This window comes from Orcinus orca, chromosome 9, assembly GCF_937001465.1.
Source record: "Orcinus orca chromosome 9, mOrcOrc1.1, whole genome shotgun sequence".
In the NCBI taxonomy this organism is placed as follows: Eukaryota; Metazoa; Chordata; class Mammalia; order Artiodactyla; family Delphinidae; genus Orcinus; species Orcinus orca.
Genome location: NC_064567.1, coordinates 60,003,273 through 60,027,594, shown reverse-complemented (window position 1 = coordinate 60,027,594; position 24,322 = coordinate 60,003,273). Strand labels below are relative to the sequence as shown.

Here is a 24,322-nt window from a genome sequence, read left to right as displayed (position 1 = left end):
GGAAGCGTTTGCCATTTGCACGCTGCTCCTCGCGGACACTGGGTGGCGCTCGTGGTAAAGACTTGCACTACTCTTAGGGCCCGTTTCCCCTCCACCGCCTCCCGCCCTTTGCAAAATTCGGCTACTAGGAGATGAAATTACTCACATTCTTCCTACGTGTCGCCGTGAGGAGAGCACTTCTGGAGAAGTTTGAAGCCGTGGGGCTGTTTCTCCGCGGCTGGGCCTGTCAGTGGGTTTTGAAAGAAGTAACAGCGTCCGGCCCGCTGGTCTTAAAACAAAGTTCTGAGCCTTGGTATCACAAGCACCACAGTACCAGCAGAAGTTGCTACCCTGACAGCCGGGATACCCAACACGTGTGCGCCCAGAGTGTGGGTCCGAAGCGCCGGCCAGGCCCGGTGCCAGCCGCGCACAAAGCCACAATGACTCTAATGTGAAAGGAAATGGGACCATATTGTGATCAGACTCGGGCTCCTTTTAACTTAGCGCTCCCTCTCCCTCCCGCTTCCTTTAAGGAAAGGAAGGGTAGGGGGAAGTGGGGTCAACCTAGAAAAGAAGCAGGACAAAGCAAGAAAGTCGATGCTCTGGACCTTCAGAGACACACCCAGGTGTGGAGGCCTCACCCAGCAGAAGCCTTTGCACAAGTGGCTCGGAGTCTGGCGTGAGGGCCACCACTTTAGGAACGGAGAAAAAGAAGTTAAATCCTTCCTTTTCACCCCACTCCTTTTTGTCTTGTGTAAAACATGGGAAAGAATGTCTTTTTTTTTTTTTTTTTTGGTCGGAGGAAAAGTGAAATTTATCAAGGTCTAGAATAATTTAACTTTGTAACACTGTGTTTTCAACCGGATTTTGGACTTCTAAATTTTGTCCAAATTCTGCAGCTTCCAATCTATCCAGATTGGAATCTGCCTTCTCAGCAAGGTCTAAGGACATTGCTACGAACACCCGATTTAGCATAACGGTATTGACCTCATTTCCCGCCACGTAATAACTTTTAAATCTATAAAAAGTAGAGAGTGCCAGGGTGGGGCTGCAGGGATACGGTGGGGTGCTGCGGAAGGCCGCCTGCTCCCCGAACCGGGAGGCGCTTTGAACCATCCCTGGCATTGCTTTGGGGAAGCGATTCGTGTAATTAAATGGCAGGATGCGTGTAAGGTGACTCGATGGGCGCTGGGAACTCCGGAGCAGAGGCCAGGGCTGCAAGCCTGCTGCGGTCTGTAGTGTTTCCCCGAAGCCCTGTGGTCCTTCTCAGCCAGAACCTAGCGGGTGAACGGCTGTGCCGACCTCCATAGCATGGGGTGAGGATGGGCGGACAGCCTTGGCTCTGTTTAACTGAGCTTCTATCTCAGAGGAGTCTGGGGCGGCACAGGCCGCAAGCAGGGACTCGGGTGGGTGTGGGAGGAGGGGCGCTGTGGACCCTGTGACACACACCTTCCCTTCCCTGTTTGCGCCGGAGCTGAAGTTGCCCCTGGAGGGCTCTGCGACAATGGCTGTGGTTTTACGGCGCCCAGAGGCAGGGAGTTGGTGCACATGTGGCTGCTCGGCTTTGGAGTTTCGGAGCGAGGCTGGCCTCCTGCTCCGAGTTCCGGACCCGCCCCCACCCCTCGGCTCTCCTGCTAGGCTGTTTTGGGCCAAAATAGCTCCACAGCCAAAGTGAGGCTAAACTAAGACTAGACACAACTAATGTAGACGTTTTCTTCTTCGGTTGGGTCGGGGGTGGGGCGGGGAAGGGATGAGGCAGTGATGAGAAGCCAGACTGTTCCACCCTGGATGTCGGGTGGAGCTCCCAGGTTCCGGGTCTTAGAACCCCTGTAGGAAGGTGCTGGGAGGGCCCAAATCAGGATCCAGCTCCTGGACTGTCCTATTTGAGGGGAGAGGAAGTGGGTAGCGGTAAACTGACTAATGTTAAATTTCTAAACTCCCAGCTAGATCACCACTAGAGCAAGAGTGACACTTTGTGAAAGGCAAACTCTGGATCCCAAATACCAAGTGTTTGATTCCTGAGCCTTTTCCTTTGCATATGAGCTAAGATGCTTTCACTGCAAGAAATAAAGGGATTGAGGGTACAGGAATCCGGACCCTGGGAAATGGAAAAGCAGGCCCTCAGTGCCACCTCCATGGAGCTGGAAGAGGGAAATCCATGCTCTTCACCCAACTTCCCCAAAGAACTTTTATCTGTCTACTTCCCAGTGTTCTTGGGGTTCCCATTAGTCCCGTGAGGACAAGTCATAAGTAGACCATTCACTTTTGCAGGAATCTCTGACCACTGAACACAGAATTACTGATCCTCTATTCCAACAGCATCCAAATAGACTAGAATATCAAACAAAGTGTGGGGCTGCCCGCTCCTCTTGGGGACCAGCAATTTGGGAGTCATTAAGCTATTTGTGCTTAAGACAGCGATTTTTTAAGTCGTTGTAGGGATTTGGGCTTGCAGGCACTCTCTCTGCCATTAAGAGTGCATTCTTGAGCATCCTTGTCTCGCCCTTGTCTGAGAAATAACTCATCTCGGGCAAAGGAAGTTCTTGCTGCAAATTTGTCTGTCTTTTCCCAAATCACAAATTTTCAACACATGTAAATTACAGCTTGGCTCCCAGTACCCCACTAAAAAGATTGTTCTCATCAGTTTCTTCTCACCTTTATCCCACATCCCTGCTCCCCACCCCGCTTTGATTCCCCATTTCAATATTAGTGTTCAATCCACATTCGCCCCTGATGCAGCTCGAGGCTGGCTGGGAGGTGCAGAGCATGGAAAGACCGTGGTCGACCTCATCCCCAAAACATGTGCATTTTCTGAGGCTGCTGATTGGAACACATTGTCTCCAGACAGTACAGAGCAGGGTGTTGGCGCTTCTGCGTTGTCTTTAGTATTCACTGAAAACAGATTGCCTGAGGACCCCCTCTTCCCCCAGCAAGCAACAACACACACACACACACACACACACACACACACATACACACACTCCCCCCCCCCCCCGCTTCATTTTTTCTCCCTCTTTTTTTTAAGCAATGCTTTGTTGTGCTAAAACTAGTTGGACGAGTTAGGGTGTTGCTGCTGCTCCTGAGGCCCTGGCCAATGGAACCCGATCCACCCCGCTGTGCGTAAGCGCGCAATTAAGGATTTAACCAAGGCTGTGCTGCGCCTCAGCCAGCAGTCAGCCTGCCGGAGACAGAGCCTCCAAGACTCCCAGCCTCCTCCTCGCCGCCGCCGCCGCCTCTCCTCCTCCTCCTCCTCCTCTTCCTCCTCCTCCCTCGCTCCCACAGCCATGTCTGCTTAGACCAGAGCAGCCCCACGGCCAACTCGGGCAGCCGCCGCCGCAGAGCAGCAAGGACAACCGCCGCCGCCAGCGAGCGATGACAGGAGTGTTTGACAGAAGGGTCCCCAGCATCCGATCCGGCGACTTCCAAGCCCCGTTCCAGACGTCCGCAGCCATGCACCATCCGTCTCAGGAATCGCCAACTTTGCCCGAGTCGTCGGCTACCGATTCCGACTACTACAGCCCCACGGGGGGAGCCCCGCATGGCTACTGCTCTCCTACCTCGGCTTCCTACGGCAAAGCGCTCAACCCCTACCAGTACCAGTACCACGGCGTGAACGGCGCCGCCGGCAGCTACCCCGCCAAAGCTTACGCCGACTACAGCTACGCCAGCCCCTACCACCAGTACGGCGGCGCCTACAACCGCGTCCCGAGCGCCACCAGCCAGCCAGGTACGGGGGCTGGGGGTGGGGACCGATACAGGGGGAGCCAGGATCAGGGAGGAGCGAGATGCGGTGGGAGATCCGGGGCCGCGCCGTCCACTGCAGCGCGGGCTCACCCGGCGGAAGGGAGTGGGGGCCGGGACTCTGCAACCACGAGAGGTTCCCGAGCCAGCATTTTATAGATTCTTAGTAGAGGAAGCCCGCGGGGGAGTTCGGACCAGCGTCTCTCCTCTCTGGTACCCTCGGGCGACCCCTCAGCCGCTGGATTCCCAGCTTGCCCGTTCGGAAGCCGGCGAAGCTGGAAAGCGGGTAGGGGTAGAGAGAGGAAAGAATCAACCAGCCTGAGCGGCGTTTACGTAGTGAACGGAAGGTTATTTGCTGGATGTTAGGGTAAGCGTGCTCGAGGAGTGGGAGTGGAAGGCTGCCTCAAAGACTCTGCGGGGATTAGTGTGAGAGCAGCCGCGAGCCAGCGTGGTGCGGGTACCCGGAGCGCGCGGGGCGGGGTGGGGGCCGGAGAGCTGTAGCCCGCCAGAGGAAGAGCGCGCCGAGAGCCTTGCGGTTTCTCCAAGGCATTTCCCAAAACAAAAAGCCATTTGAAGGCGGAGGAGGGTTGCTGAAGGGTCACGATATTGGAGCAATACTTTTTTCCTTCTCCCTTAGATGCCTACAATTTGTTTCTCCTTCCCATCTCCTTTTGCATCTGCCTTGAAACTTAGTTGGAGAGTTTAAGAGGGTTAGTGAGCTTGGGCAGTAAGAGAGGTATGAGGTCTCCTAGGAGAGGTTTTGCTGGTCAGGTTTGATCTCTTCCCACCAGCACATTAATAATCCTGCTAATATTAGCATCCCCTGCTCTGGCAGAATCGAGACCACAGCCCTCATCCTCCACCCTTCCTCTCCTAGGAGCTCGCCACACACACACCACACACACACACACACACACACACACACACACACACACACACACCGAGGAGAGGTTCTCCGCCCCTTGCAGAGATGGGCACTTTTGATAAGATGGTACTTTTGTGAAAGGGGACTTGTGGCCCCAGGGCACGTTTGTAAAACACGCGTTCCGAGAGTCTTTTTTCTCCCAAGTCTATACTCACAATTCTGCTAAATTCGTCCTGACCTGCCGCCCCTTTCCTACGAAAACACCCCACCGCGGATTCCTTTTCAAATTGTATTGGAACTATAACTCCTGATAAACTTTAAAAGACTGCGGGGAGGGGGGGGGCGGGTGGAGGGGGGAGGCGTGTCTTCGTTCCTTTCAGTGTCTCTGAACTTCGTACATAAATGAAAGATTTTTTTTCTTTTGGCCAAGAACTTATTAAGTCTATTTGTAAAAGAAACCAGACACATCTGTGCCCTCGCAGATCTGCAGGGAGATTATGGGGGCTGCATAATCGGCCCTCTGTCTGCGGCGGCTCGGACGGCTTGCTGCTGAATTGAAGGAGCATAGTTTGCTTGTGGGTCTTTGAACTTTGGAGACCTCGGTTAGCGTCTTCCCTGCCCATGCGTCTGGCCTCTGCGGGCGCCCGAACAGACGCTGACATAAGGGGGGCCGCGGCCCGGGGCCTCCCCCTTGAATCCCCGGGAGCGGCTGGCCAGACTCACCCAAGAAACGTCGGTGAACACAGGGTGGGCTTGAAAACGAATCCGGGTGAAGCAGGAACCGCTGCAAGGGCTAAATCCCGGACGCCGAGAAAGGAGTTTTGCTGTACAAGGCGCCTTGCACAAACCCAGGAGAACCTGAATAAACAGAGTAGGGAATTAATCAGGCTACCTGGATTTTCCACGATGGGGAGAGAGGGGTCTCGTGAAGCAAAGGTAGTGATATGGGGAAAAGAGAGTGAAGGCTGCGTGGTAATAAATTCAAGGACTGTATTTGCAAGTTCTGCAAAAGGGCCATTGTCTGCCGACAACTCTAACCGGGTCTGTTTTGACTATTTAGAGAAAGAAGTGGCCGAGCCCGAGGTGAGGATGGTGAACGGCAAACCAAAGAAAGTTCGTAAACCCAGGACTATTTATTCCAGCTTTCAGCTGGCCGCGTTACAGAGAAGGTTTCAGAAGACTCAGTACCTCGCCCTGCCCGAACGCGCCGAGCTGGCCGCCTCCCTGGGACTGACGCAAACACAGGTAAATCCGGCCGCGGCTGGGCCAGAGCCCCGCCTGGGCTGCAAGCCTGGCTTGGCCGCGGGGTTCGGTCCCGGCGGGCTGGAGCCGATTCAATAGGGCCCGCGAGAAACTCACAGAGAGAAAGACACTGACCCCGCGCCCTTCCCTCTAGGAGTCAGGCCGGGTGTCGCCGCCGTGCGACGGTAGGGATGGGATGGAGACCGCGTTCATCCCGAGATGCAAGCCCCACCCCTTCGAGCCTCGGGCGTTGAGGGGCCGGTTTCCTAGGCTGGAAACAAGGGGAGGGTTGTTTCTAGGACACTCTCGAAGCTTTGAGAAACTGTCTGGTTCTCTGCACAATGCAGAGCCTCTCGGGATGAGCAGGGCCCGGCGGGCTCTCGGTGGTCTTAGGCCGCGCGCAAGCCGGGAACGTCGCCTGCAGCCGGAAGAGCTGACGGGTCACGCCCTGCGCCTGCGGAGCTTTAGGCCGCAGCAGCCTGACCTTCCGAGGTGGGAGGGCGCGGTTGTACGGGGAAATCTGCCCTGGACCGTCCCGTTCCCTTCACTCCCACCCCAGCCCCACGGGGGTCTTTGGAAGAATAAAGAATGTCATCGGAGCCGAGGAGGGAGTGAAAGGGGTCGGTCGGGAAACGGGGAGACCGCGCCTTGTCCGCCACACTCGCGCGCGCGCGCGCGTAGCCATTCCCGCGCCCCTAGCTCACCGGGCCCTGGCGGTTGTTCTGGAGACGTTCGTGGCGCCGCTTTGCAGGCGCTCTGCGCAGGCCTACCCGTGAGCGCTCGCGGCCGCGGACACTCGCGCCTCCTCCCCCGGCCCCAACAAAAGACAAAAGCCTGGGGGTCCTGCCCCAGCAGCAGCCCACAGGGCGCCCTCTGGGGCCCGAGATGCAGGCTTTGCCCCCGGCCCAGCCCCTTGACCGTGGGCCGAAAGCTGCGGGGAGACGCCAGGGCCTGGCCTTCTGGGGGCCGAAATCGCCTCCAGTTGCCACCCTGGGGGAGGCGCGCGGGCAGCCTCTGAGTGTCCCGGTAACGTGTGCCTTTGTTCCCCCACCCAGGTGAAAATCTGGTTTCAGAACAAAAGATCCAAGATCAAGAAGATCATGAAAAACGGGGAGATGCCCCCGGAGCACAGCCCCAGCTCCAGCGACCCTATGGCGTGTAACTCGCCTCAGTCTCCGGCGGTGTGGGAGCCCCAGGGCTCGTCCCGCTCGCTCAGCCACCACCCTCATGCCCACCCTCCGACCTCCAACCAGTCCCCCGCGTCCAGCTACCTGGAGAACTCGGCTTCCTGGTACCCGAGCGCGGCCAGCTCAATCAATTCCCACCTGCCGCCACCCGGCTCCTTACAGCACCCGCTGGCGCTGGCCTCCGGGACACTCTATTAGACCGGCCGCTTTCTCTTGCTGTCTTTTTTGGGACTACTGTGTTTTTGCTGTTTTAGAAAATCATTTAAAAAAAAAAAAGGAATTCATATGGGGAAGTTTGGAAAACAGAAACAAAAAAGATTCATGTGTAAAGCTTTTTTTGCATGTAAGTTATTGCATTTCAAAGGACCCCGTCCCCCCTTTTTTTACAGACGAACTGTTTTTGCGCAACTGTGGACACTATCAATAGTGCCTTGAAATCTATGACCTCAAATTTTCAAAAGACTTTTTTCAATGTTATTTTAACCATGTAAATAAGTGTAGATAGAAGAATTAAACTGTATATTCTGGATAAATAAAATTATTTCGACCATGAAAGCAAAATGCTTCTAAAAAATACTCCATTTGCCCCACTTATAATGGGCTAGTGACATTTTGTGCAGGCAATTAAAGGAAGACAAACTCTGCAGAGATCCAACAAGGTAAAAGGGAAGACAGAAACTGGGGGCTGTGTAGATGCAGAACTGTAGATGTGTATACGTTGGATGCTGTACTTTATATGTCTATATACATATGTGGCCTGTTTAGAGTACTGCCACATAATATACATTTAGGTGTTTTTTGGCCTAACCACAAAAACGTTTAGATAATTTTAAGTTTAACCCCAAATTGTTTCAGGTAGAAAGTAATGCTGGAATCTAAATACAGCCCTCCCTGTGTGTAAGAAAGCAGCAGAAATCCCTCAATAACCACTCTGAATTCTAAGCTCAAAGCAATTATGGTGGAGACTGCCCCCCTCCCCATCAGCCTCTGTGTATTGCCAGAGCAATTAGACAAATTACACTCCCTTCAAAGGGAGCTTCCAGAGATAAGAAAATGAAAAAAAAGAAGAAAAAGAAATTTCCCCTTCTATTACATTTTTTAAAAAACCTGAAATGTTTGCAGTGTGGCAAATGGGAGTGCCTTGAACTCAGTGTATGATTATAAATGTATCTGAGCTCTTTCACAAGAGGAAAGGATCACAGGACTTGAAAACAATGATGGACCGAAATCAGTAGGCCAAGCAGGGCATGTGTGTGTAGGGGGGATGCATTCGTTCTGCCAAGAGAGGGAATTATGAGGTGGAGGAAAGGAAGGAAAGTATTGTGGCCCCGTGTTGATTTCATATCATGTGAGACAATATTCCAAACATAAATTACTTCCTTCATCCTCTTTACCGCTCTGGTTTTTTCAGGAAGGAGCTCTCTCTGCTTTGCTTTTACATAAGACAGTGGCAAAGCAGGTTCCAAACGATGGGAAACTGCATCTGTTTGCAGGGATTTCTCTTTTGTGAAGGCTTCTCTGGGGCAGAGAGGAAGGACTTGCAGCAACCCTGGCCTCTGTCGCGTCCTTCTCCCTGCACCTCTGCATACAGACATCAACAGTGTGACCAGAGCTACAGCCCGGGTCTAGAGCTGTACTCCCAGGCCTGAACTGTGGGTGTCTTTTTGACTGTCCTTTAGTTTGCCTGACTCTGTTTCCTTGGGATACCAAGGGAAATCGTTTGTTGGAAATTACAAGATGCGTGAGATATATTTAACAGCTAGGAAGTCAGCAGCAATAAATTTGACAAAATAGTTTTCTTGGGCGGGGGTGGGGGCGTGGGGGGAAGATTAGAACGTAAAAATTTACATCCTGTCATCTGAGGACTTCTGAGAAGGTTCTTCCAGGATTGGGAGACTAGACCTGAAAAGGCACGCTATGTGCCCTGAGGGGAATTTACCTGTGTGCTCTCTCTCCTTCTCTTTCTCTCTCATTCTCCTTTCCTCTCCTCGTCTCCTTCCTTCTCTTCCCCTTTCCTTTCTAGCCTGCCAATTTAGAAAGACCTTGAGGGGATTTGATGGTTTGCCGGTCTTGAGAGGCACCCTGCCTGGCTCCGGGGCGGCGGATGGGCCGCGGCCAAGGCTGTGGACCCCTCCTCCTCCCCCACCCCCAAAGCGCTTCTCTTCTCGAAGCTTGTCGCCCCCACCCCACCCCTTCGTTCCCCTCCAGCCCTCCTTTCTCTGAAGAAGGTCCGGATGGCGACGCGCTTGGGGGAAAGCCGTGCGGAGCCCACTTTGTTTTCTGCGCTGGCAGAGAACAGGAGGATGAGGGGGAAAGGTAGAGGGATCCATTTCCTGCTTTCCATTCTTGGCTTGTAAGGCGTGCGGGAGTTTCCATTGCACCGAGAGCCAGCGCTTTACGTCTGGTGAATCCGGCTGAGAGAAACGCTCCCCCCCACCCCGCCGCGGTTTCCGAGCGCCAGCTTCCCTCTGCGCTGGCACCCCTCGCCGCCCACGGGTGCGTGTTCGCGAAGGCTGGAGGGGGCGCACCCACTGGGGGCCTGAGTGGCAAGAATGTGCTTGGAGCACACTCTTTATCTTTCTACACGTGGAGATGGCAGATATTTTTCCAACCGTCCCCATCACCTCCCCTCCTCTCTCCTGCTTTGAAAAGGGGATCCCTTCACTACCACCCCCGATCGGCCGGCGCGGTCAAGCGGAGGGAAGCGCGAGTTCGGACTCTTCCCGGAAAGAAGAGGGAAGCTCTTCTTTAACGACCACCCCGCCACCCCCAGCCTTGACACTGCTTGTTGTTAAGGACACCAGAGCCTCGTTGCGACGCGGGCACGCATGACGCCGCGCAGACAGACTAGGTTTCAGGATTCCTTCCCTTGTGCTAACCTCACTTCTTCCACTCGCAATGGCCTCTTCTCTCTCGCGGTTTTTTTTTTTTTTTTAACTTGGTCCGGGAGCCGTGGACGAAAATATTCTGGCAAACCAGTCTGCAGCGGGTTTTCCCTGGCACCGCGGGGATTCTCCCTGGGGAATTTAACTCCCTGCAGTCCTGCGCCCAAGGATGTAAAAATAACAGATCCTCAGCAAAGGCTAAAAATATCCGTGTGATGTTCCTCTCCCTTGCCCTGGCTTCCACCCTCCCTCCTTCTCACCATTGTTTATTCCTATATCTAATATAAACATGTACCACTCCCCAGCATAGTCCCTGTCTGCCCGACCCCACTCTCCTGACCTCTGCCTGCCCCTTCCGGTCCCCACTTGCCAAGCTCTCAGTCTAGTGCTCCCGAGATGTCAAGCTCACCCCGAGATTTAATTTTCTTTTCCGTGGGCTTCTTCACCGCGCCCCCCATACTCCCAAGCTCCTATCCCCACCTTCAGACCACCTCACAAAGCCCAGGAGGCCGAGGGCATGCTGGCAGCCAGGGCCAGTATGATTCTTTGGTGCCCTGTCCGCCTCCTGGGCCATCGTGTAAAAGAGCAGATAAATTGGCCTTTGTTTGAGGCTCGCGTTGGGCTAGGCGGATTTCTGCTCTTACTCCCCCGCCCTTTTTCCTGGCGGCCACCTCCTTGTGGAACAGGGGGCGGCCTGGGGAGCCGAGAGAAGCCGCATTCCTGTGGGTGCCAGGCGGCTCCAGTGCTGAGCCACAGGGCCTGAGACACACACACAGAGGAACCCGCAGACCTCGTTGCCCTTGATCTCGCTCCCTCTCTCTCCCTCCGGTTGGGGCACCCACCCGGGAGCCTGTCCACCCACACTCGGATCCACCCAGGTCTCGGCCTCGGGCAGGAGCGTGTTGACCCGCACGCCGACACACGCACGCACACCCTCCCGATGACACAGGCACAGGCTAGGCCGGGATCTCCCCGCCCATGCCAATCCTCTCTCTCCCGCCCCTTATCCCACAATCCCAGACGCGCCGGCTGGCCTCCTTTGGCTTCTTTGATCCCACCGGACGCCCCACGGCTCGCGCCGTCCCGGCCGCGCCGTCCTGGGAGTCGCCCATAGCGCGCCAAGGCCAGGCGGTGCTCGGCTCCTCCCAGCGCGCTCTGAAGCTTACTCCGACCTTGACACCACTCGGCCTCCAGAGCTCCCTAGCCCTAAGCGCGAGGGATGCCTCCTGGAACGCTGCCCCTTGCCCCTCTCACGCCCCCCAGCGCCTCCTTTTATTCGAAGAGCGGGACCTTTAGGGCTCCCCAACCGTCATCCCCTCCCCGCCCCGTCCCGCAACCCCTCGGATCGCGCGCCTCCCGCCGGCCGCTGGGATCCCGCCAACCCCGAGCTCTCGAGCCCTCCCCGGAGGCACGCCCTGAGGACAGACGCCCTCCGGCACCTCTGGGAAGCGCGCCACACCGGCGGATCCGCCTGCGGTCACCCCTCTCCTCCGCCCTTAAGCACCCCCTCCCACAGCGGCTGGGCGGAGGTTCCCACCTCCCGGGAGGTTGGGGAGGGGGCGCTGCGGCTCGCGCTCCCAGGTTGCCTGCGAGTGCTGCACACTGTACTTGGTTTTTCCATGGTCCCAGCGAACTCTGGGCCTCGAAAACAGCCCAAATAGTGGTAGCACATATGGGATTGGCTACATATTTTTCTACGCAGCCCCGTCCCCCCACCCCCGCCCCACCCCCGCCGCATCCGCGTTTTCTTTTGCATCTGACAAGCTTTAGGTTCCCCTGTGGTACAGGGCAGAAAGTATACACACAAGCGTATCGACTGCGGAGGGGCGGGGGAAGACTTCCCTTTCAATCATCCAGGGCTGCCAGCTGTAATGTAATAACCTGTTTTATAGGTCGAGCTCTAACCGTAAAGATAGGAACCGAGGGAATTTACATGAATCTCTCTTTAAAAGAGAAGAGAGTCCTGATTTGCAGCCATTGTTTCTGCTCTTTTGTTCGCTGGGACTCCGTATTTACTTCTGATTTATGGGGATCCGAAGGAGTCTCTTTGCCAAAAACGCACGTATTATTGAGTCTGTTCCACATCCTAAACCAAAATTTATATAAAACCGTGAAATACCACACATTACGACCTTTCGCCACAGGAAGGGGAAAAAATGGCTTCATAACATTCTACACACACACACACACACACACACACAAGTTTCAGTGAGGATTCTCTGTCAAATCTCCACCATGCACAGTCTAGTGTACTTTTTTTTTAAGAAGTAGGTGGAGGTGAAGGGCGGTAGACAGTACCCAAGCTATGATTTATTTTAAAGCATTTTTTTTTCTTGGAAAGGCGACAAGAAGCCACTGGAAGCTTGTTGTCATTCAAGGACTATTTCTGCCGTTTGTCATTTGCAAGATGGGAGAAGAGGGCGGGGGAAGAGGCAGGATATGGACTCAACTTTCATCTATAAACAGGGGTCACTAAACAGGGGACATTTCATTATTGCCCTTAAATTCACAGGAGCTAGTAAGCCTGCTTGCCACCCTGCAGGGTGGCCCTGGCTGGGCAGCTCCAGGGTCTGTGAGGTGGTGGGAGGAGGGAGAATCCTCACACACTGTCCTACAGGCTGAAAAAGATGCCCAGGAAATTCTCTGTGCTCATGGTGGGAAAATTGAACTCCTGGGAATCTGTGGGCTTTAGGTGTCCCCGACCAGGACATCCCCACCAGGAACCAGAACTGGACTCCAGAAGTTTCATCCTGGCCGGGGTTCATCTTCCTCATCCTCAGGAGGTAGCAGCTGGAACCCAAGGTTTGCTTTCACTCTGGAACCAGCACAGCACCCCAGCCTCTCTCCAGACTCACTTGCTGTAATTCTCCAACTCCCCCTCTCCTCAGTCCCTCCATAGTTTAAGGAGACTGACCTTGCTCTTTTACAACCGTATCTGGGGCAGGGACAGTTCTTTAACAAAAATACCAGACTTTCTGGAATACAGAAAGAAGTACATCAGTGACTTGTAGCAAAAGAATCAGCTGGACTGGTTTACATGAGAACGGGAGTGTTAATTAATAAAAGTTAGTGATAGCATTAAAGGCAACAGCCGGCGAAGCCGAGTGGAGGAGACAGCTTCCCAGCCGGTTTTATTTAATTAGCAGCAATTAATACATTTTCTGCTAATATCCTTTAGAACTCTCAGTGACTTGTTCCCAGTGAAAGAGAAAGGAGATGAAGCTTAGGAACACTTACAAACACCCAGGGCGTTTTGCTCTGATGACAAGAGAGATTGCAAATTCATTTTTTAAAATGTTCATAAACAAATGACAGGCACATTCTGAGGCTGCCTTGATGGAGACAATTGTGAAATTGACAAATGGTCTTTGCTTGGGGGAGGGGCACTTTTTTGGTTTGTTTTTAAGTGAAGATAATGCCTTAGGAGAGAGAAGGGGCGGGGGGGGGGGGGGGGGGAAGACAAGTTAAAAAAAAAAAAGAAAGAAAAAGAAAAATTATTTCAGACTCCAGGCAGCAGCAGATGTAGAAGCCCTTGCAAACACATCAGCCTTACACATATTGAAGATTTGGACACGTAATGCTTCAGACCACTGATCTGCTATTTTCTTAATTCCCGCTCTTCTTTTTCCATATGAATCAGTCTTTTGTCCTTCAGGGTTTGATTTGATCGCTACTGTTCACATTTCACTTTTGTATTTTCCTCTTCCTATACCATTACTCATTGAGTGCCCTGTGAAATTACAATCGTACATTTTCAACTCAGCAACCCATTTGCCGTGCAAAAATAGGGTCTAAATAATGGCTGAATTAGCCCTACTGGACAGTTTCAGATGTAACACTCTGTAATAATTATATTGCAGGCTGGATTAGGATGCTATTATCATAATCTGGACGTTTACAATTATCTGTAATTTGCAAAGATGCGCCAGGTCTTGATTACAGCAGTTTTTTTTTTTTTTGTATCACGCTAACCATCACTAAACAGTGACAGTAATAACAGCTAATTTTGCTGGCAATATAAGAGGTGCTGGGGTGTGCAAACAATTTCACACCTGGATGTGCTCACTCAACCAAGAATATAGAGAAAGAGCTTCTGCCCTGAGACTCAGAAAAATATTCTCCTCTGCTTCTGTTCAGTATAGATTTCTAGACCCTGAACACTGCTTAAGAGATATTCACTGGGGGTAAGTTTTTATTTCTTGCATACTTCAAGACACAGTTCGTATTTCTCTTCTCACACTTTCCAAGCTATATGTGGTGCTGCTGTGATTTATTATGGACTGCAACTTTGCTTTAGAGATGTTTTTGAATTCTGACCTTTTATCGCCCTTAACAGTAGAAGGGTGGTCGTTCTGGTGAGTAAAAGGATTTGGGTGAGAATGGGATCCTTAAGAACTCGATTGTCTTTCTTGCTTTCTGTGCTGTTGATATTTGGTGCAGCCTGTGACTAGAGACTGGGAAATGGACCGGGTTTCTGTAAGGTATGGAGGGAGTCTTCTGGAGATTCCAATCTACAATATATTTGAAAAGTTGTTAAAGCTAGTCCTAGACGAATCCATTGAGGTCTTTACATGTGGCGATGATTTTAAGTTTGGGGGCGTTGAGAGAGCAAACGGAGTTCGCGACAAGTGCTCCTTTAGCATCACGGGTATGCGGACATCGGCAACGGCAGGTGTAGTCTGAATCTCTCGACTTTATAGCCCCTTTGACGCCTTCCTCCATTTGGGAGAAAGTTTCTGGAATAACTGGCCTCTGAAACCCTTTAGGGCTGCTTTGCGGTGCCTTTGCCTCAAGCTGGGGGTGGGGGTTGGGGGAAGGGGTGGGATGCCGATTGTAGAGCTGTTGCCCACGAGGCCCAAACGCCGCGACCTTGGGGTTGGAGGGGCACGATTGGCTGAGACGCAGAGCCGAGCTGCGGAGCCAGGGAACCAGTTTGATTTAGGAATGCACCCGAGGAAGACCCTCGCAAGAAGCGGTGCAGTTCTATCTATAGATGACGCTGTTTCCTGACCCAGTAGATGCTGGAAGCAGCTAGAGATGTTAAGTGCAGGAGCCTGAGAAATCTTTGGTTCCCTCACCCCAATGCAGAAAGGCCTTTCTCCAGCGGGAACCTTTGGACGAAATTGTGTCAAAAGATAATGAGATGCTTATTGGCGCCGAGAAGAAATTTTCCCCTTCACCCTCACCGCCCATGCAGCTACTGTTCTTTTTTTTACTTGGAAAATATGGTCAGAACGAGGCTCTAGAACTCGAACTCCGGGGAAGTTCGAACGTGGGGAGGCGTAGTAGGCACCGAGACTGGGCGCTGCCTTCGCCTATGCCCCTCCTACCAACCCTTCTCTGGGGAATCACTTTACTATGGGGTTAATACATTCTAAAGAGAGAAAATGTTAACCCTTGAGGTTCAGAGGACCCAGAGGAAGCCCGATTCCAAAGCCAGTTCTGGGGAGGACCCCTTGGTAGAACTTCCTGTTTAATTAAACTCATATTAAGAGGTAGAAAGAACGAGACAGGAGCAACAGGATAACACCTCCAATGCGTTAAAATGCATTTTCTGGGTTTCAGAATTCCATGCACTCACAGTGGTTTGGCATGTGTCTGGTGAATTTTTTTTTTCAAGAAAAATTAGTGTTGGTTTCGATGTATGGTAGCTTTCTCTCTAACGTAATTTGAATAATTCAGCAAAGCCCCACTACCAGCTGTACTTCTGCAGCCTCTTCCATTCTTTTCAGCATTATAATTTTGGTTAATTTTCAATTTTAGGTCCTACGTCTCTGCAATTTGTGTATGAATAACAGAATAATTTCCCTCTTTTGTTTCGCCTTTCCTGTTCCTGAATCTAAATAAAGATGGCTTTTTAGTATTAAAAGTGGAAGAAAATTACAGGTAATTATCTTTGACGGTAAAAACGCTGTAATCAGCGGGCTACATGAAAAATTACTCTAATTATGGCTGCATTTAAGAGAATGGAAAAAAACCTTCTTGTGGATAAAAACCTTAAATTGTCCCCAATGTCTGCTTCAAATTGGATGGCACTGCAGCTGGAGGCTTTGTTCAGAATTGATCCTGGGGAGCTACGAACCCAAAGTTTCACAGTAGGAAGGGGGAAAAAAGAAAAGAAAACATTTTTCCTAATGTAACAATACGAATGCTAGAAAATGACAAGACTGATCGGTTTTAAACCATTCTGAAGACTGACTGAGCGTGGAAGTTGCTCAACAAAAAAAGGAACGGGTATATTGGTAAGTAGTCTTTGCTTTGTGTCTAATTATAGTGACTGTCCTTTTGCACGACTGTATGTCGCTGTCATTATATGGAGCACTCTGAGTATCTCTATTGACTTCTGATAAATGGCTCAGTGGTTTCAAGGTTCATAATTTGAAGGATGCCCAGGTCTGTAGCCATTAATTCTCGCAGTATGGGGCTTCCTGCTTGTGTAACGAAAGGACTTTTCATTTTCATTATTTCTGTGCTTTCCACAAGATCGGAAGGATGTATTTCTTCCAGGATTGTGTATTTTCCTATGTAGCTAGCTTGCAAAGTGTTGTAAACATGAAGTAGTCATAACTGTGCATTTACTTTCTGTTTTTTTCTTTTATTCTTTCCTCTCTTTTTGTTAAAAAAAGCTGCTTCCAAACAAAGACAAATACAGCTGTATTATTTTGGCTGAGGAAAGGGAAAGGAGAATACTCAGTGTCAGCACTAGAAACTACTGGATGTCTAGAGGTTAACCTGGGGTTAGATCATTCTAATGATTTTTTAAAATAGATAAATGTGTAGAAATTACAATAAAACTATAATATATAAAGGAAGCTGAGAAAACACCCATGGTTAATGTTAAAGTACTTAAGACAAAGGCCAGTGCTGCAAACTGCTATCTTTGCAGGCATTTGATGTTTATATATAGGGTTTCCCATATTAGGAAATAGGAATTCTTTTAAGAGTGATAGAAAATATACTGGGAAGGAGGGAGGAGGGGGTGGTGAGATAGAGACACACAGAGAGAAATATACAGGACACTCCCAGCGTTTTGTGGCTTTTACTCCATATATGAAAGAAGACAAAAACATACAAAGTATATGTACAACTAAAATTCAACAATATATACAGAAATGTTTCTTGATATAAATGTCCCTATTAGCTTAGTGAATGCCACCAATTCACCTAGTAAAGATGTCAAAGCAATAGAATGGTGATTTTGGTTGTTTCCTCTGTCTTTCCTGATTCCAGTTCAGGGTTTGGGGGTAGGGGTGGGGGAAAAGTGGTTTTGTTTTGTTTTGTTTAAATCATCATTCTTGCTCATTGCATTTTGATAAAACATGCAGCGTTCCCTCTGTGGCAACGTTCTAATCTTACAGCTGATTTTTCCTTAGAGTAGGGCTGTTATGTGAGGTTTTCTTTTTTCTTTCCTTCCTTCCTTCCTTCCTTCCTCCCTCCCTCTTTCTTTCTCTCTTTCTTTTTTCTTTCTCTCTTTTTTTCTTTCTTTCGTTCTTTCTTTCTTTCGTCAGTCTGGGATTGTAAATAAAAATGCAGGAGTCCGAAATGCTTCTCTTTCATCATGTAATGTCTTAAGCTCATTAAACAAGTAAAAACGCTGCCATGTTTGCGCAGATTCTTCTGGTGGGGGAAAATGTCTGTTAAAAAAAGTCCTTTTGATGGATACTCCCAAAGAGAAAAAGAGGCTCAGCGCCTGGATCCCAAGGGGTAAGGGAAAATATCCTTACAGTGAGAGGTTTCAGGAGTGCTGGCACAGAAACCAGTCCCCCCCATCCTCTCTGTACCTCTATCTCTCCTTCTCTCTCTCTAAGATGCAAAATCAATTACTGAGGCTGCTCAAGGGAAAAGGCAGATGAAGAAAGGAAATGAAAAAAAAAAAAGGTGGGAAGGAAGGAGGGAGGCAAAAAAAGGAAGAGAGAGAGAGAGAGAGAGAGAGAGAGAGAGAGGCTGAGGGGAAGGGAGAGGAGAGAGAGAGGGAGCAAGCACCCAGACGGTCTGGCCACACATAAGAGTCCTCCCAAGCCTGCTCCTTGGCTCGGTTTGGCAGATGCAAGCAGGTCCCGGATCCTCCTTGCCTTGTTCAGACGTTTCCCTAGGGTATCGATTTCCCTCGGATAACTCACATCATCTGTGGTCTCTGCATCGTGTCCTGGTGTGGAGAGGAGTACCAATGCGAATAGCCGGGCATGTAGCTGTTGGGGGGCATACTGACGCCCTTGGCCGAGGCGGAAACGTCCCACACCGGAGGCAGCGCCGGCGAGCGCGGCGACAGGGCCGCTGAGCCCGGGAGAGGGTCGCTCTCATGCGGGTTACTGCCCTGCTTCAGCAGTTTCTTAAACTTAGAGCGTTTGTTCTGAAACCATATCTTCACCTGGAACGAAACGCAGCAGCCATCATTAGGCCCGAAAAACATCGAACCAGTGCCTATAGCTGGGAGAAAAGAAAAAAAAAAAACCCGCGAACGCCAAGCCCTCAAGACCCCGCCTTCCTCCACCTCTTTCTAGCCGCTCCCCTCTCCCCAACCCCACCCCACCCCCACCATTTACTTGGTATCTTGTCCGGATACCTAAAGTCATTGTAACTCTTCAGTTAGATGCAAGCCTAGGTTTGAAACAACAGCATAAATAAGAATAAAACAAGAATAAAGGCGAATGAAATAGCTGGGTTCAAAGTCTAAAGGAGTAGTTTTAAACGGAAAGCCAACTGAATGCACTTCCTCAAATAGCCTGGCATCTCTGCGTGTACTGTGTGCAAATGACTAAGAACAGATGAAAGCCTGTGCATTTATAACCAAATGCCTTGACTATACCTATGCATATACTGCATAGGCCACAGACTGTACATGGAGCATCTTCTGACATAATCCTGCAGGGATTAGGGACTGTGCCTCACTCGTTCCCTACTTTGTATGTTGCTCAGTCAAACTGTGGTCATGATTGTCAGTGCAGTCACTAAAAGTCAAAGGGCTCCGGAAAGTTAAATGTGAACCAGGAATCTAAGACGGGAGCATATCTAAGCTAACATCCCAGATCTACTGTATTTGAAAAAGGACATCCTATGGTACAGCTTCCTTTACCTTTAAAATTACTTAGCCCTAGGAGTCTGCTTTTCCAAGAGGAATACAAGTTACTGAGTAGCAGGAATCCCTTTAGACATGGCTCCAGTGGCAACATGGCAAGAGAAAGCAGGCTGAATTGAAAAGAAGAGCTTGAGGAGCATCTGTTCTAAGGCACCACAGAATCACTCCCCAGCAAGAGTCTCATAAAACCTGAAGTCCCCTTGCTGAAGATCACCCATTTCAGATGAGGCCTACCACCCCATGCAGCTAAATTAATCGACAAGGACAAAAACCACAGGTGATTGCAGCCCGGCTTTATGACCAGGGTCCTAATACACCTGCCTAAACCTCTTCCTGTGAAGTCTGAAATGCCCCATATGTCTTTCAAATTAGTAGGACAGGAGAACTTCAGCAACTGTACTTAACTGAGGCTTCACCTGCTGTAATTTGGGCACGTTTCTCTTTGATCTCCAGCTCTGCCATTGCTCCCAAGTTCTGTGATCCAGGGAGGTACCTTAGCCTGCATCAACCAGTCAACCAGGACGATTTAACCACTGAGTTTATGGCAATTTTCAGAAAAACTCACCTCACGCATCCTAGGATGAAGAGTTTGTGCCTTGGTCCCCTTACTAAATCCTATTGGAACCTATGCCTGTCTGGCTAACACACCCCCCTTTCACTTCGTAATTCTTTCAATGCCAATGAGTTGAAATCCTTATTAAGTCCCAGGGCCCACAAAAAGATCCTTAAGAAACATGGGTCTTATTCTGTCTCCTGACCTGAACATCTTTTTCTCTTTCTCCTGCTTGTTCTCTTTTGTGTTGTTCTACTCTGGAACAGGACTCGATTAAACTATCAGTTTGGTCGCCAAAGGACACTAGGCTGGGGTGGGGTCGTCGAGGGTTGGGAGGATGTGCAAATCCAATCCAGTATTCAACACCAGGTCATTTATTCCAAACTGTGTTGTCCCGGGAAAATGCGTAACTGGAGCAAAGGCATTTGTCATTAAGCTCCTTCCATCCTTGGTTGACTAGGCCAAGAGTTCCTCCTGATGTGCTCCCTGCCCAATCTGAAAGTGGGGTCAGCATTTCAGGAATACTCGGGCTTCTCGGGAATTACCTGTGTTTGTGTCAGTCCTAAGGAAGCTGCCAGTTCAGCTCTCTCGGGAAGGGCCAGGTACTGAGTTTGCTGAAAGCGATGGTTTAAAGCCTGGAGCTGCAGGCTGGAATAAATGGTCCGAGGTTTTCGAATCTTTTTCCCTTTTCCATTGAACCTGATTTCCCCGTTTTCAATCACTGTGGTTTTTTGTTGATCTGCAAACAAAGGATACAGAGGAGCGGTCACCCGTGAGGCTACTGCTGCAGTCTCCCTGAGCTTGGCCTGGCCTGTGCCGAGTCTTCCCAAAGCCAATAAGCGTTTCCTCGAAGCGTCCCCACGCCACCCTGACCTCTCTGGGTTCACAGTGCCCGGGTGCTCCCAGCGGCTGCAAAAGCCTCTTTCCGACCCCTGACTCTGTCTCTCATAATGCGCGGTGGCCGTACAGAGGGAGCGCCCTGGGCCCCGGGGCAAACAGCCTAGCTCTGCCGCAGCGGAGGCGGCGCCAGCCGCTCTCTGGGGCGCGCGGCGCCGCTGGGCGACTGCTCTCTCCGCGGAGCGGGGCCCCTCGGCCTGGCTTTACAGTGCCCTAAGGTGTGCTTGAGCCACCCTAGTGATTTTGCGGCCAGCTGGCTTGATGTCACTAGCTCCAAGCCCGGTGCATCAAGATCCCCCGGTGTGTTCAAAAATGATTCTGCTGAGAGGGACCAAAACCCCAAACAAAACACAACGAGCCGCTCAGACCAGCACCCGAGCAGGCTGAGCCCACGCGGCAACTTTGTCCCCCAAGGGTGCTGAGCCCTGGGCTTCACCTCCACGAACAAAGGAGCAGCCAACAGTGTATCGAAAACCCAAGGGAGGGGGCCCAGTTAGGGGTGGGTGTGGGAGACACCTCAAAGCCTGCGGGAAAGAGCCCAGTTGTCACCAGCTTAACCAGAGCCGGAGGCCACGCCAGCTTCTCCCCGGGTCACCGAAGCGCACTGGGCGCCTCACGCAAAGTAGGCCACTGGCCGCCCAGATTAGGCTGGGGAGCAAAACACGCTCCCCAGTTCCGGCCCAGAAATGTCCCCAGTCCGGCCAAACGCGGTTCACAACCCGGAGGGGAGGAGGGAAGCAAAGGGCGCACGGACCCAGCGGGCTGGAGAGCGCAGTGCGGACCAACAGGTCGAGCGAAGCCCGCGCCGAGCCGGAGGCGCGGCCCGAGCGGCGCGCCAGAGACGAGGGAGCGAGACGGGTCCAGCCTCGAGGAAGCCGAGGGTCCGCGGCTGCGGGAAGGGGCCCGGCCGGGCGAGGCCGGCAGGCCGGCGCCAGGAGAGCGGGCGCGCACGAGGCCTGGCCGGGGGCGCGCCGGGCCGCCTGGGGGAGGGGGCCGGCGGAGGCCCCGGCGTTGAGGAAGTAAACGGGGCGGGCGGGGTAGGGGGCAGCCGGGAGGCGGGAGAAGCGAGCTGCCCCAGCGGCCTCTCACCTGTGTCGTCCCCTCGCGTCTGGGCGGCCGCGCTGCTGTTGTGGTAGGACTGGAGGTAAGGGCTGTGCTGCGAGTGGCTCATGTAGGGGTAGGCGGCGAGCGAGCGGTGGTTGTAGGAGTTGCCGCCGCCCGATGCGTAGGGCGAGCCGTGGTGGTGGTGCTGGTGGTGGTGGTGGTGCGAGCCGGCCGCCGCCGCCGCCGCCGCCGCCGAGTGCAGGCAGTGCAGAGGGTAGTGCGCGCCTGCCATGGCCGGGGAGCTCTGCTGCGAGTGCGGCTGCGGCGGCGGCGGCGGCGGCGGCGGCGGCGGCTGCTGTTGCTGCTGCTGCTGCTGCTGCTGCTGCTGTTGCTGCTGCTGTTGTTGCCCGAACTCCATGAAGGCGGATTTGGACGAGTCCTGGCCTTCCAAGCCGTCAGCCATCGTAGTCATGGTCATCATCAAAACTTTGGGGGCTGGAGAAAGCCTTCTCCCGGGTTTCCTCCACCCTCCCCCACTTGGCTCGCGCCGCTCTCCCCTCTGCAGCCACCTTAGCTCTTGGGATCCTTGCAAAATAAAAATAAAAATAAAATAATAATAATGATAATAAAAATTTAAAAAAAGAGAGAGAGGGGGCGGAGGTGGTTCTCCCTCTCCTTCGCTCTTCTCTAATATATATATATATTTAATATAAAGAGATATAGTGAGCGGGGCCTTGTTAACTCAAAGGGAGGAGGAAGGGGGAGGGATGGGAGAGGAGAGGGGGGAGGGGGGAATCTGCTCTCCCCCCCTTCTTTTCCCCCCTTGGATTTTTTGGGGGCTGGTGCAGTTTAAGGCAGAGATTTTAAGGTGGATTCTGCGAAAGTTGCGCGTCTGCTTTCAGACTTGATGCAGACGCCACGAGTCGAACGGTTTGTCTCCAAAGGGCAGCGCCTCCCCATTGGTCAGTCGCCCCCTGACGTCACCGGCGCACGGCTTCCACTGGTGTGTGCGCGGCTCGCCGAGTTCTTCGCCTACCTTCGGCAACTCCAATCCCAGCCCCGAGCTGCAGCCGGGGGCCGCTCAGCTCCGCGCACAGGGCCTCCGGGGAGGGAGGTGCCTCCACCCGGCCTGTCGCCGACGCCTCCCGCCGCAGCTCGAGCCCCCAAACCCGGAGCCTCAGTTCCCAATACCGCAGCCCTGGAACAGCCTGGCAGAGGGCTGCTCTCTCTCAGTCCCCTTGCACCCTAGCAGGCTGCCTGTGCTCAGAAGCAGTGTCCTCCGCATTTAAAGCAGGGCCCCCTCCCTTGACCTCCTCCCCCCGCCCCCAGTCCCACTGCAGTCCCGCGGGAGCACCCTGTCACCGTGGATTTTTCTAGACGTACTTTATTGAAACCACAGAGGGAAGAAGAGCCCCCCACACCTGGGCCCCACCCCATGGGGGGGTAGTAAAGAAAAAGAAAAATCAGACCCTATTCTGGCGAGGTTCCTGCCGTTTCAGGTCGTTATTTCTTATATAGTGAACAAAAAAAGGGGGGGAGAAGTCTTTTTTTCCCCAGAACGCGCAGCTTGTTCTAAAAGCAAATCGTTGGAGGACTGACAGTAATGCATTTTTTCCTATTGAAAACAGAAGCTACTGTAATGCTTTCAAATATATGCAAATGATACATGCGGTTAGTGGTCTGGCAAATCTTGATTACAATATAAACTACCCAAGTAAAAGTGCCTTCGTCCTAAATTTGTCTCTCGATTACAATTCCAATTGATTTTATTTTATTGTCAACATTGTTAATGATAAAAATAGAGTCGTTTTACAGTTATTTTTACTTTCTGGAAGGAGGCAATTAGAGTTCTAATCAGGAATACACAAAAATCTCCCATGATTAACTGCAGTACTTTGTTCAAATTGCTGCTATAAAATTCAGAACAATTTGCCTGTAATGATTATGGACTGGGTTTATTTTGGGAGGTGGAATAAAAGTGGATATAGCATAAATTATCCTCTAATTATACACCAGTGTCGCCTCAATTATCCTCTTATCAAAATGGTTGTCTAACTGCCGCATTTAGTTTCAATTCTCTCCTTTTTTTCTATAAAAAGAACTTCATACCTTGTTATTATTAATCCATTTATTATTTGCAAGGGGATTTATATCCGCACATCCAGGTGGTAGAACCACTTCTCTTTCAAAGATGGACTGGGGAAAGACATTAAGTTCGGAGCCGCCCAGGGCTGCGGATCTAGCCTTTCTCCCTCTAGTCTCCAGACCCACTTAGGTCGAGGCAGCCGAGCAGAGACAGAGGAGCCCCAGCGTGCCGCTCAGGCCCAGCCACCAGGTAGGAGAGCTGGACTGGGGACCTGGCGCCGAGGAGGGCTGGCCGGGCCGCGCCCGGGTCCCCGACCTGGGACTGCGGGGATGCTCCGGGAGTCGGCACTGCCAATGGACCAGGACTGGGGGGCAAGGTATGCAGACCCCCATGGGCTCGGCGCCAGCTTTCAGTCTGCGAATAGATCCAAGCCGCGAGCCTTTGGCCACATCGAGAAATGTACAATCTAACAACTCCGGGCCAAAGTGTCTAGAGGTTGCGGGGACGAGTGTGGGTCTCCTTTGGGAAAACTACGGGGGCCTTCTTTGCACCCTATTTGCTTGGACTCCATAGGATATGTGACCCAAGGAAGCTGAGAAATGGAGAATTTAGTGGTGCCGCTTGCCCCCGTAACTTCAGAAAAGGTGACTGCGGATAGGCAGCTCGGACTCTATTTACAAGTTACGCGGAGCGATAGCAGCTTATGCTAATTGATTTTCCCAGCTCCCAGCCCCGGGTCTCAAAGCGTGGCTAGACTAGTTTGCCTT

At 51.9% G+C, this 24,322-nt stretch overlaps 2 protein-coding genes across 2 annotated transcripts; one reads left to right on the top strand and one right to left on the bottom strand.

The window, feature by feature from the left end:
- The first annotated feature begins 3,145 nt into the window (after window positions 1-3,145).
- On the top strand, window positions 3,146-7,575 carry DLX5 (distal-less homeobox 5). Its single transcript, XM_004265564.3, has 3 exons — window positions 3,146-3,706; window positions 5,646-5,830; window positions 6,883-7,575. Exons 1-3 carry the CDS (start codon window positions 3,352-3,354, stop codon window positions 7,210-7,212), a joined length of 870 nt encoding a protein of 289 aa, XP_004265612.1. The 5' UTR covers window positions 3,146-3,351; the 3' UTR covers window positions 7,213-7,575.
- A 9,349-nt stretch (window positions 7,576-16,924) lies between these two features.
- Window positions 16,925-22,357, bottom strand: DLX6 (distal-less homeobox 6). Its single transcript, XM_004265565.3, has 3 exons — window positions 21,515-22,357; window positions 20,074-20,267; window positions 16,925-18,267 (listed from the first exon to the last, which is right to left on the bottom strand). The coding sequence occupies exons 1-3, from the start codon at window positions 21,948-21,950 to the stop codon at window positions 18,016-18,018; spliced, it is 882 nt and encodes a 293-aa protein (XP_004265613.1). The 5' UTR covers window positions 21,951-22,357; the 3' UTR covers window positions 16,925-18,015.
- Between the last annotated feature and the right edge of the window lie 1,965 nt (window positions 22,358-24,322).